Below are 13,100 nucleotides of genomic sequence, written 5' to 3'. Positions count from 1 at the left end.
GGTGCACTTTCCATTCCAAATTAACTAGTGAACAGGTGTTATCAACATCATGCAAAATAATTATGTAGACTGGATCTGTATCCATCCATTTTCTGTACCGCTTACCCTCACTAGGGTCGCGGGCATGCTGGAACCTATCCCAGCTATCCTCGGGCGAGAGGCGGGGTACACCCTGAACTGGTCGCCAGCCAATCGCAGGGCACATATAAGCAAACAACCATTCACACTCACATTCACACCTACGGGCAATTTAGAGTCTTCAATGAACCTACCTACTGTGAGGCAGATGTGCTAACCAGTCGCCGTGCCGCCCAGTGATCTGTATATAAACTAAAATATAACAGAATAAATACTTTAATGTCTTCAATTCCATTGTCGGTTACACGACTGTCCTTTAAGCTCAGCACACAGTGCCCCAATTCACATGCACCATATAGCGACCTCTTATACACATTGAGACCCCCTGTATGTACTAAGGAACGGAATGTGCAGGAACTAAGGGTGTATGGCATTGCCGACATACATTTCGAGGTTACAAACAACAGGCAATTAACTAATTTGATTAAGAAAACGTCGTCAAGCAGCACAACAAAACATGCTCGGTTAACGCCATTCTTATTGTTTTTCATTGGATTGTTTTATACATTTATGGCCTTGAAGTGCATTTTATCCCAATATTTACTGTATTTATAGCTTTACTATTGTGCTAGTTCAGGTTAGTAGTAGACGGTTGCATGTTCTCACTTATGGACAGATTTGGGTTTCATCGCCACCGCCATGATATAGTGTATACCTTTGTTTAATGAGTGTTCACGCCAAATCAAACAATAAATCTTTGACAGACAAGAGCAAAAGTCAAGTTGTCACCAAATGTTCAGAGGGACTGATCCCGATACATCAATATTCTAATTAAAGAAGCATTTTATGTCTCAGTGGGTTTACCCATAATATTTATACTCATTGCTGCAGTTGCAGCAATTCCCCATCCGCACTTCCAGTATGTGATATAACGAGAGTAGAATTCAAATAAACATACACTCAGGCATAACAGGTTTAAGATGTCATTGTCAGACAGTCATCCATCTTTTGGTCGAGATCTCAGTCACCTGCCCTGCGAGTGAAAAGGAGAACATTTTGTATGTGTGCTGTGTGCATACATGCACATTCTGGGTTTGTCATGTGTGATTTGATGGATAAATCAGGGAATCTGGCATCCCCCAGCAAGATCAGACGTGGAACGAATTAAGCCGACAGTAAATAAAGGAGAGCTTGAACAATAAACAGTTAGCAGCACTGAGACAGATGGAGGAGAACACCATCTCCTTTGAAGTTAGATTTAACAAACCGTGTGTCAGCCTACATGCAAGATGATACAATGACTACAAGCTGTAGATGCACTGTAGCTACTGTAATGTAGCTCAAAGTGCTCAAATCATAGCTGAATAGTGGCACAACAGCCAAGGCAATGGGCTATATTTTCATGGACTGCAAAACTGCGTCATAACACAAAAACTGGCATATCTTGATGAGTGCAAGACTCGCTGCGTGTTTGCCAAATTGGTAGACTGGTCTGCAGCAAGATGGGCGTACTGGCACAGCGAGGGTGTCCCCTTTGACATGCCGGCCAGCGCATTGACAGTTGGGTAGCAGAATGTCTGTCTAAACTTACACTTTCTGATGCCATGTCTAACTTTTGGCACGGCTAGTCTAACACCAACATAATTTTGGTGCAGACAGATACGCAAGCTCCGCGGACGTGTGGTGGATGACAGATGTATTTCATTCCCAAGTATGGTAACAGCGGCCATCAAACCCTCTGAATCATTGTAGAAATCAATTCATTGACTGCAATATTGTTATTATTATCATCATCATCATTCATTCATTCATTTTCCGTACCGCTTATCCTCACTAGGGTCGCGGGCATGCTGGAGATTTAGTTCTGTTGCTGGCGGTTGACGTCCCGATGGCCATAGGAAAAATAGTTGGCACCGCAGCTGGTTTCAGCCTCTACCTCTGCATCCAATCGATTTAACTGCTGTATATCTGCTTTATGATCACTCCTTAATGGCAGATGTGGTTTGTAAAGGGGTTCTAGACTTATCAAGAACATTTTTAACATCTTTCTCCTCTCACCTTTAAAGGGAATGTGAAGACCTGCTTTGATTGGTAGTGAATGGTGTCGGCTGTAGACAGTGGCCAGTGGCGCAGACTCTCCTTTTATTAAATACGCCGGCTGTGTGCATCTGCCAAATTATAAAAACCTGGATTATGGAGAAAGATGGATTTGGACAAAGCTTTTTTTTTTCCTCCTCCAGAATTCAGCAACAAAGATACAGTAAATTACTGATGTCAGTATACACGCAGCTGGATGTGGACATCAATACTCACCTACAGTAACTGAACTGTTTAAGGTCATGGATACCCAGTTCTTCCACGCCTCACAAATCTAACCATAACTTCATTGACTTTGATTTGTGTCTGGCTAGAATTAAAAAGGGATTTCTCCAAAACATCTTCGTGAAGTCAAAGAATTATGAATTGGGGCATACTCCACCGCCCCCCCCCCCCCCCCCCCCCCCTCCACCTTGATTTATTAGTAGTGTATTTTGATTAGTGTGATTTATTTGTGGACTATACATCCACATTATATGGTGTTAATCCTATTTATACATGGAATCCCCCTCACCGCCCCAATTATTGAATTTGTCCTGTAGGTAAACCACCCTCAGCATCGATAGATTGATGTTATTCACAGATGTAAGAGTGTGCCACAATGGCATGATTCTGTTCAAACTGCCTCTCTAACAGTTCTGATGGGTCTTGCGCAAAAACACACACGCTCACCCTCTCAAAAGTCCTCTGCACTGACCAGGGTTTGTAGTGATAATAGCAGCCACATGTTCCTGGTGCTGCTTTACTGTAAACACACACACACACACTGAGCACATGCAGAGGAGCATTAGACCTAATTCAACACCACATGTATGCTCACTGTTTTAGAACTATAAAAAGAAATTTCATGTTCACTTGTGTGTTTCATGAAAATAACAATTCTTGTACTCCCTCCACTTTTGAGGAACGATAAAGACAAAGATGTACCGGTGTCTCAGTATCTTTTGGCATGCTTGCAAATGTCTTTTTTCTTACGTATTGGTTGGCTAAATAACAATTTCAGCCCATCTTTTCTCTTTGCATTCAGCAAAGCATTCAGCCTTTCCTGGATGCTTGTCCCAAATTATGATTAAAATCACCTGTTGACATTGCCTGTTTCAAATCACATCATTTTTCAAAAATATCACTTCATTACAAACCCCAGCTGTGTTGCAGGCCCAAATGAACTATATATTTGCAAATGAAATATTGTTCAGATAAAACATGTTTATACCGTTCAGAATGTGTTTAAAACAGCCATTGTTGCAAAACATTTACTATGTTGCGTTAAGTACGATAAGAGATTGTAGCTAATAAAGGACCTACAACAATATACGTCATGGAATGTGGCAAATATCTTACACAAGAAACAATATGGCAAAATGAACAGTAAAGTTTTGTCCTATTGGTAAGGACAATGAAATGCAAAAATCAGTAGGATTGTAATGAGCTGCGGCCTATCCCAGCTGACTGTGCGACAGCTGGGGTACACCCTGGACTGGTCGGCAGTCAAACACAGGGCACATACAGGATAGACGGATATCAATTCACAGCATGGACAATTTAGCAAGCACGGGGAGAACATGCAAACTCCACACAAGAAACCCACAACCTCTCAACTGTGAAGCAAACACATTAACCGCTTTGTCATCGTGCTGAACTGAAACTGAAATAGATGCCCTAATTATAAAGAGCATCTCATGACCCATGCCCAGCAAGCCTTCGCCTAAGTATTAACACTTGTCTGTAACTCACTGGCTGACGCTCGTACGTCCAGGTTTTTGTGGTATACAAGTAACTATTCGACTACCCGCATCTGTACTCACCCGATTTTGTTCCCTTCTGTCCCCAGTGTTCCTTCCGCGCCTTTCCCCGCCTCACTGTCTGCTCCAGCCATGCCGCCAAGCTTCATCACCTGCTCATATTGCCGTTTCCTGCTCACTCCTTGTCCCGACGGCCCACCACCTATATATATATATATATATATATATATATATATATATATATATATCCTTACCCTGAGCCAACCCGCTATAAATCATTCTAAATCTACTCCCTCCGCCTCAGTCTGCTCTTGAGTCCAATCCAATTCACATATGACTTCGAATCGTGACAGAGCATACTGTAAAAATGTATTTTCAATAAATATTAAATGAAATAGACTTTTTTTCCCCATATCATTTCATTCTTCATACTATATGTTTACAGTGTGACACTAAAACCCATTTGCAATAAGTACACTCGTACACAAGTGTATACTTAATACAACTCAATACAATGCAATTAAAACAATGCCATTTTTCATGTAGTCACTCAACAAATGATGCTTTTGGGTAATAGCAATAACATGTTACGATATTATTATACAGAAGCAAAGACCCATCATACTCATTCATGATTTCTTTTTTTTTTTTTTTTAATTCTCCAATTAACATAATGGACAAGGTGCAGTCAGAAACAGAAGCTGTTCCGAATCAGAGAGAGTTGTTATGGCTTGAGGGGCGTAAATGTCTAAAAAATTCAAGACAAGAGCAAATATAAAACAAAGCTGTGTCTCGGTTAGTGGCGTTTCTCTATGATACAATTATGAAACAGAATTTAAAAAAAACTGTAACTCTCTCGCTGTGTTTCAGAATCAGAATCAGAATCATATTTATTTGCCAAGTATGTCCAAAACACACAAGGAATTTGTCTCCGGTAGTTGGAGCCGCTCTAGTACGACAACAGACAGTCAATTTACAGAACACTTTGGAGACATAAAGACATTTACAAAAAAAAAAACAGTCACTGAGCAGTAAAGGGTTGCTAGTTATCTGGTAATGCCGGTACATTTATTTTTTATTTTTTTGACAATTGTGCAAAAAGATGCAGAGTCCTCTAGCACTTAGAGCAGTTCGAATGACTAATATTCCAATAGTCCGGTGCAATGACCATTGTGCAAAGGGCGCTGAGACTTCAAGGAGTGTATGCGGTTTAAAGTGACGAGTAGTGCGATAATCTGGGACAATGTTGGTTGTGCAAATGTTACAGATACTCCTCAATTAGTGTGCAAATGGAGCAGATGCTACTCTGGCATGAGTGGCCAGTATATGCAAATAGTGCAGCATGGCGAGACAACTACAGTGAGTGCACGAGTAATACATAATTGGCCCCACAGAAATGTGACAACGAACTCAAGTCAAAAAATTGCCAGCATGTTGTAATGGAATTGTAGGTTAGGTGTTTAAGAAGTTGATCGCAAGAAGGAAAAAGCTGTTGGAATGTCTACTAGTTCTAGTTTGCATTGATCGGTAGCGCCTACCTGAGGGAAGGAGCTGGAAGAGCTAGTGACCGGGGTGGGGAGGGTCCGAGAGGATTTTGCACGCCCTTGTCTTAGCTCTGGCAGCGTGCAAGTCCTCAATGGTGGCTAGGGGAGTACCGACAATCCTTTCAGCAGTTTTGATTGTCCGTGGCAGTCGGAGTTTGTCCTTTTTTGTAGCAGCACCAAACCAGACTGTGATGGAAGAACACAGGACTGATTCGATGACCGCTGTGTAGAACTGTCTCAGCAGCTCCGGTGGCAGGCTGTGCTTTCTCAGAAGCCGCAGGAAGTACATCCTCTGCTGGGCCTTTTTGAGGACGGAGTTGATGTTGGTCGCCCAATTCAGGTCCTGAGAGATTGTAATTCCCAGGAACATGAAGGTCTCGACGGTTGACACAAGGCAGCTGGACGTGAGGGGCAGCTGTGGCGAAGGATGCCTCCTGAAGTCCACGATCATCTCTACAGTCTTGAGCGTGTTCAGCTCCAGGTTGTGTCGGCCGCACCACAGCTCCAGCCGCTCCGCTTCCTGTCGATATGCAGACTCGTCACCATCCTTGATGAGGCCGATGACAGTGGTGTCATCTGCAAATTTCAGGAGTTTGACAGAGATTTTAAAATGTAGCACTGAAAAAGTATATATAATTCAGGTATAAATATGAGAAACTGCAGAAATGTCAGAACATCTGGATGTGTTACCTTGAGTGTAATGAATATACATGTTTGTATTAATATGTATGTTGGAATTCAGTAGTTAAATGATAGAGGGGCATATTTTTTGTTTTCTTCTCTTTTCCTTTGCTATACATCACAGTATATGAATAATCTATTGAGTATTAACATGATATGAGTCAAGATTTATAGACAAAGGGTAGGACTAGATACATTTTTCTTACTCCCTTTGAACATGTAAACTGTGCTGAACAAAGACATTTATTGATGTTCTTTTCTTTTCAATTTACTTTTTTTGTTGTTGTTTAATTTTTTTTAATAAGTGTGTACAAGAATCAACCGATTTACATATATACAGGTGCACGGGTGTTTACATTAAACATCTGTTTACAACATTAAATACTGGATGAGTTTACTCTTTTTTTTGAACAATTACATGCACAACAAAAATAAAATGTAATAATTAAACAAGGGGGATACAAATAAATTAGCTTTTTTACTTTTAAAAATACTTTTGTTATTATTACGTGTTCATATGTTCAATAAAATCAATCAATCAGTCTGTATGACTTACTCTGCTATCTGCCATTTCCTTGGCCTTTTATCAGCACATTTTGGAGATTTCTAATACTAAAATAACCTGAATTCAATGTGGTGGAAAAATAAACACAGCATATGGTTGACGGTAACTTAAAACACACTAGAGTATTGACATTCCTTCAGCGAGTGACTGATGAATCAATTTAAGATGAAGACAAGTAACAAACTAAATGCCCTATCAAGGAGTCCACATTGATGCAAGTGTATACATGTTTGGTTGGGTGCAGTGTGTGTGTGCGTGTACACATATGTGTGTACTTGTGTGCTTGAGGAAGAAAGGTACGAATCAATAATTCCCATCAATCATCCACTTCCTGCCTCAGTCAGCAGCTGGTATGCAGGAAAGCTGTGAGAATCATTAATTACACACATACACTCACAAGCTCACGCACTACATCATTACTGTCAACAGCTGCTGAGCAGGCCGTGCGAGTACCCAAATAACATCATTATCGCAAGTATTCTTCAACAATGTGCCCCCTTTCAGTCCCGCTGGCCTCTCCCCTCGACAAGGAGCCAGTATGAGTGCACTCCTTGGACCGATCCCACCACCCGCACCACAGGCCCCGCAATGATAACCCCCCCACCTCCACTCTTCACACTACTGAGGTGGCCTTTGACCTTCAGGGACGTGTCAGGGAGAAGTCAGGGGGAGCGCCTGTCAGTGGACAGTGGTGCAGGGGGTAAAAGAGACCGGGGTAATGAGTGAGAAGTGTGTGTGAACGTATGTTTATGTGCGCAAGAGGAGTGTTTGTGTGATTTTTTTTTTCCTCATTCGTCCCAATGCCCACTGTTGTTTGGTGTTTAGTAGGAGTGTGTTTTTGTGTATATATGTATGCATGTACTGCATGTAAATGTACGAGTGCAGATGGCTGTGTTTGTTGGGGGGGGGGGGGGGTTCAGCTCATTTAGGGGTGAAAGTGTGTGACCCACTCGTTAATCACTGGTGACAAAGTGTAAGAGTCAGTTAGAGATAGAATTTGCTCTCAGCTCATAAATCACAAGATGGACACACACACGCACACACGCATGCAACCGCGCGCACACACACACACACACGCCCTAAATGTCTTGGGACTGACATCCAATTTTTTTATTCTATTTTTCACCCACATTTTCTCCGAATCATCCATTCAGTTTCTATACGCTTATCCTCACTAGGGTTGTCGGTGAGGAGCTGGGTACATATATACAAGCAACCAATCACATTCGCTCCTATGCACAATTTACAGTCTTCAATGAACCTAACATACCCAGAGTACCCGGCGAAAACCCATGCAAGTACGGGGAGGGCATAGAAGTTCTGTATAGGAAGGCTTGGAGCCAAGATTCAAACCCCGAAACTCAGAACCATGAAGCTCCTAAAAGGGCAGCACGGTACTAACCAGCGTGCTGCCCTTTTAGGAATCAATAACATAAAATGAAAATAGTGTTGAAGAGCCATAAAGTTTCACATTTTGGAATTTGAAGACTTTTTTTCAGAGAAAATATGCAAAAGACAAAAATAATAATGCACAGTGACTTGAATGCAGTAAATAATTTTTATCTGATAACTCATCTGGAAATAGTTACGCATTACTCTTTACCCAAAACAGCAATCATGCTAGAGTAATGCCTTATAAAGTAGCACATTACTGGCATCATTGCTACATTCATACAAAACGTCTGAGTTTCAGAGAAACTCTTGTATGACCCATGACTCACTTGATGAACTCTAAATAAAGACTCCTGTCACTGATGACCAGAGATGGGTAGTATCGCGCTAATGCACCATACTTTTTGGTATTAATTGAGTAGTTATGTTAAGAAGAATTGATCATTTTATTCTGTGACAATAATTGACACACCACTACTATTATTTATCCATTTTTAGACTTCATCTTTGACATAGTCCGTTGCGCCAGTCCAACGTGATCACTAGTGTCATTTGACTCATCAATTTACCAATCAGATGGCACAAGACAGTCACATCAGAATCAAAATCAGAATCATCTTTATTTGACAAGTCAAGAACACACAAGGAATATGTTTCCGGTAGCTGGAGCTGCTCTAGTACGGACAGCCATTTTGACAAAAAATACTTTTGAGACATAAAAACACACTAGTTTTTTTTTTACTTTTACTCGACTGTGTGTATATATATATATATATATATATATATATATATATATATATATACAATATACATATTATTCTAAAGTAACTACTCTTACTTGAGTACAATATTTGGCTACTCTACCCATCTCTGCTGATGACATCCTCAGCATACCTCTTAAGAAGTCAGTTCTGCAAGCAGCAAAACAAAAAAAAAACTCTGCTTGATTATTTTGCTTGTTCTTTGGCTATTTTTGAGAGTTATCTGTATTCCAAAAGGAGGACCATCTTCAACAAGGGGAGATGAGAAGCCGAACATGATGATAGAAGGACAAGAATACCTTACATCTGTACCTTACATAAATGGGTAAATGTGCAATTTCACCCCAATTTCTCTAAATTTCTTTTCATTCATTAAAATGTACTCTGATTCAAATCACTCAATTTTGTGGGGGCGGTTCTGTCTTATATAACTGCTGAGTACAGATTTTGTTTCTGTGATAACTGGGGTAGAGCTACTACATGCGGGTAAGCGGGTGGATGTTCAGCGTTAGAAACAACTTTATTGAGAGACATAATTGAGACATCACTTTTTTTTTTTTTTTCTAAAACAGAGTTGTTATTGGAGACTTCTGGAGACTCTGAGACTCCCTCCATAGTAGGAGATGTTCACCCCTCCACGTCCAGACTGCAAATAACTGACGCTTGCACAGGCCGCCACTAGCTAATTATAGATTTTTAAGGGTTTCCAAAAGCCAACACACATGGTCTTCTGAAACAACAGAGACCCATAACAGCACCAACACACACACACACACACACACACACACACACAGAGAGAGAGAGAGAGAGCGAGAGAGAGAGAGAGAGAGAGAGAGAGAGAGAGAGAGAGAGAGAGTGTAGCAGAGCCCCTACTTAAGCTGGCGGAAGTCTGTTGAGGATGTGACAGGTCAAAAAGATTAGCTTCCAAATGGTGAAGTGTCAGAGTCATGAGCTGAGAAAGGAAAAGGAGACAGCACAATCAGTGTAAAACATAAGACATTATTTAGACAATATTCATGAAGAATGTAGTGTACAGAGGTAGCGTTGGCATGAACATTTACAGTATTACACAGTACAAATTTTCATGCAAAAGTGAAATGATCTTTCAGATGTGCCCATCATAGCATGGCTCCAGTTCATCCTCTCATTACTTCTGTGTTATTGCTGACTGGTGGGAGCTCAGCTAACTGTTAGCCAGAGAAACTGGTGCTCCAGGAGAGTCATACCGGGTCAAGAGTGCCAGTCTGATAAAGTTACACTAGCTTGTCTACACCTCACTGCTGCTTACTTTTGGCTGTGATAGAATGATATTTTGGAAACATGCACAAAACGGTATGTCTGAAACTTGAGGGCACACAAGAACTGTAAATGGAAAAGAAATATGGAGTTGGTCCTGCTTTTACAGCTACAGCTTGTAGTGTCTTTTTTTCTTTTCTTTTTTATCCCAGAAGACCATTTGTTGTGAGACGATAGTCCAGTCTCTGTTGTAGTTCATGAAAATGTGTTTGTTGGGGTCATGGACAGGGCTCTCAAGTTATTCCAAAACTCATTCAGGAATGACTTTGTGGATCTTGCTCGGACCATGCCGAAGCAAAAAATGGCTTTCCCCAAACTGTTGCACAAACATACAATTGTCCAAAACATCTCAAAAGTGTTGAAGAATTAAAATTCCGAACCAAGAGGTTTATCAGTCGGAATTTGACAACTGATAAATTAATAAGCGAGTGTGTTGCATCACATTTTTAGTCCTTTTCTCGCACTTTGTTGTTTTTGATGATCTTTGCATTGTACAATATGTCTGTTTTTCCTCCCGTCTCCACACTGTCAGAAAAGTAATATTTATTTTCCACTAGAATTACTTTGGGTCGTCACCAAGGTGGTACCCTCAAAAGGAACTAACATAATTCTTGACTGCCCTAGTTTGAGAGCACACCTCTACTTTTTTGATCCAGGAAAAGAAACCTTGGAGTTTTAGTAAAAAGCTCTATGGGTTATATACAGTAAGTGGAGAATGGACCGCCGCACAATGCAATGGAAAGACTGGGGCTAATACAAATATTTTAGACCGTAAATTTACCACCCTCATCCACACCTTTAATGCAATTAAGATGACTCCGACCAACCACGAGCACATTATAATCTGATCCAATGCAAGAGCTGTGAATGTTTGGTTTTGATTAACAATGTAAAAGAGATATTATTTATTGTTTTATTGTGGTTGTTGTTTGCAGTTGTAACAATTGTTACTAAAATGTTTTACTCTCTCATGTAACTAAAGCTCTATTTTCGTAGAAGGAACAATTTCTGGCGCATCCTGATTCTTATGCAAGCGCAAGGCTCGCTGCGCGTGTTTGCCAATTTGACAGACCGGTCTACGCCAAGCTTGGCATTTCGGCTCAGCAAGGGTGTATCCACTGGCCGGCATGCAGCTCGGGGGGCACACGAACAATTGGGGGAGTGGATGGATACATGAGGTCCATGGACATATTAAAGTCACCAGCCGTTATCACATGCTCCTTGTGTATTTAATAAGGGTATCAGCTCACATTGTCTGTTGCCACTCCGGCCAAGAGCAGTGACACTGAGAGGCTGTTATTGCGCCGCATTTAAAGGGAATGAGAGGAGCGGCTTTGCTCGGATATGATTGAAATCGGCTGTGTTCAGGCCCACGGCGGCGCAGACCTCTCTCTTTCAAATACATCGCCTTGCACTCGTCTGCGAAATGACCAAACTAGGTCTAAGCCACCGCCCACTGCACCGAATTTATACTGCTCGTGAAAATAGAGCTCATTGTTTTAATACTTCTATGACAGTGTCAGTAAAAACTGAGTTTTACTACCTTTTGTAAAGGTAGAATATTAATGTCGGTCTCGAATATCACTATATTGTGCAAGTGGTCATAATGTTGTTGCTGGTCGGTGTACTGTAAGTCACGGAGACCGAGAGCTGAATAAGATGGACATAACAGGAACAGACAAATGCCGTTGCTGGACATGTTTGCTGTGTAAGCGCAGATGCAAAGAGATAACAGACTTCAGGTTAAAAAAATAAATAAATAAATGTTCATTGTCGTGTAGGCTACTTAACTGATGTGGAACTTGACTCTTCTTTCTTCGTCGTATGGCTTTTTGTCCAACTGGGGATGTCACTGAGGTGCAGGGGTCAAACCGATGGGAAAGAAAATCAAGTCATTGGTTGTTAAGTTGCTCATTGCCCAAGAGAGACCGGAGAAAGTCAGCAGATCACATTCTGGGCTTGTAAACGTAAACAATAAATTCCCCTTTTTCTTTACTAAGGACTTAGTAGGTGATGACCAATTCTGAGCTAAATTCTCATCTTTGGAAAAAAGTTATCCAACTGCTTCACATCAACTGACTTTTAGACTGCTTCTCTGAATGTTTATGTAATTTTCATGCTGTGGCGCTTTTTTATTTTCAAATACATATTTCACAGTCAAATTGTTGTTGTTTTTTTAAAGTTCAATTTCCTATTTTAAGCTTCTAAAATGATAAATAGTTTATTGGTTGTTAGCTTGTTGTTAGATTGTATGGTAACAAAACAAAAAAAACAAAAAACAAAAAGTCCTTTCGAGGCTTGTCAGCCAAAGCTCATTCTCAGCCAATTGAAGTTCCCCCAATGTTTGTTTTATTTTGAAGGAGTCGTAAAAAAGGGAAACGCAAAGCACTCAGCCATAACAGTGAAGCATCCCCCTGAAATCCTAGACGGCCATTAAGCTAATGGGCCCGGTCGGTGGTATAACTCAGTTCACAAGCAACAGGGCACCATGTTCGAGTGTGTTGGTGTAAACACTGCACAATGAGTTGGCTTCACAGAGCATTAAATTAATTTGAATGGGCAACCTTCAGGCGGCACGGTGGCCGACTGGTTAGAGCGTCAGCCTCACAGTTCTGAGGACCCGGGTTCAATCCCCGGCCCCGCCTGTGTGGAGTTTGCATGTTCTCCCCGTGCCTGCGTGGGTTTTCTCCGGGCACTCCGGTTTCCTCCCACATCCCAAAAACATGCCTGAATTGGAGACTCTAAATTGCCCGTAGGCATGACTGTGAGTGCAAATGGTTGTTTGTTCCTATGTGCCCTGCGATTGGCTGGCAACCAGTTCAGGGTGTACCCCGCCTCCTGCCCGATGACAGCTGGGATAGGCTCCAGCACGCCCGCGACCCTAGTGAGGAGAAGCGGCTCAGAAAATGGATGGATGGATGGATGGGCAACCTTCATGTAAATA

The 13,100-nt window shown here is 41.4% G+C and overlaps 1 protein-coding gene across 1 annotated transcript; it reads right to left on the bottom strand.

Moving 5' to 3' along the window:
• Positions 1 to 4,653: 4,653 nt before the first annotated feature.
• On the bottom strand, positions 4,654 to 11,991 carry LOC133479688 (uncharacterized). The gene is made up of 3 exons (XM_061776986.1): positions 11,948 to 11,991; positions 9,734 to 9,812; positions 4,654 to 6,037 (listed from the first exon to the last, which is right to left on the bottom strand). Exons 2-3 carry the CDS (start codon positions 9,807 to 9,809, stop codon positions 5,478 to 5,480), a joined length of 636 nt encoding a protein of 211 aa, XP_061632970.1. The 5' UTR covers positions 9,810 to 9,812; positions 11,948 to 11,991; the 3' UTR covers positions 4,654 to 5,477.
• Between the last annotated feature and the right edge of the window lie 1,109 nt (positions 11,992 to 13,100).

The sequence above is a fragment of the Phyllopteryx taeniolatus genome, chromosome 6, assembly GCF_024500385.1.
Source record: "Phyllopteryx taeniolatus isolate TA_2022b chromosome 6, UOR_Ptae_1.2, whole genome shotgun sequence".
Lineage (NCBI taxonomy): Eukaryota > Metazoa > Chordata > Actinopteri > Syngnathiformes > Syngnathidae > Phyllopteryx > Phyllopteryx taeniolatus.
The sequence above is the reverse complement of the archived record's forward strand: the minus strand, read 5'-3'. Positions and strand labels throughout refer to the sequence as shown.

Coding starts and splice junctions, on each gene's coding strand:
- LOC133479688 (XM_061776986.1), bottom strand. CDS start 9,809: ATGACTCTGACACTTCACCATTTGGAAGCTAATCTTTTTGACCTGTCA. Junction 6,038..9,733: donor ACAGACTTCCGCCAGCTTAA/GTAGGGGCTCTG, acceptor TGAAATTTGCAG/ATGACACCACTGTCATCGGC.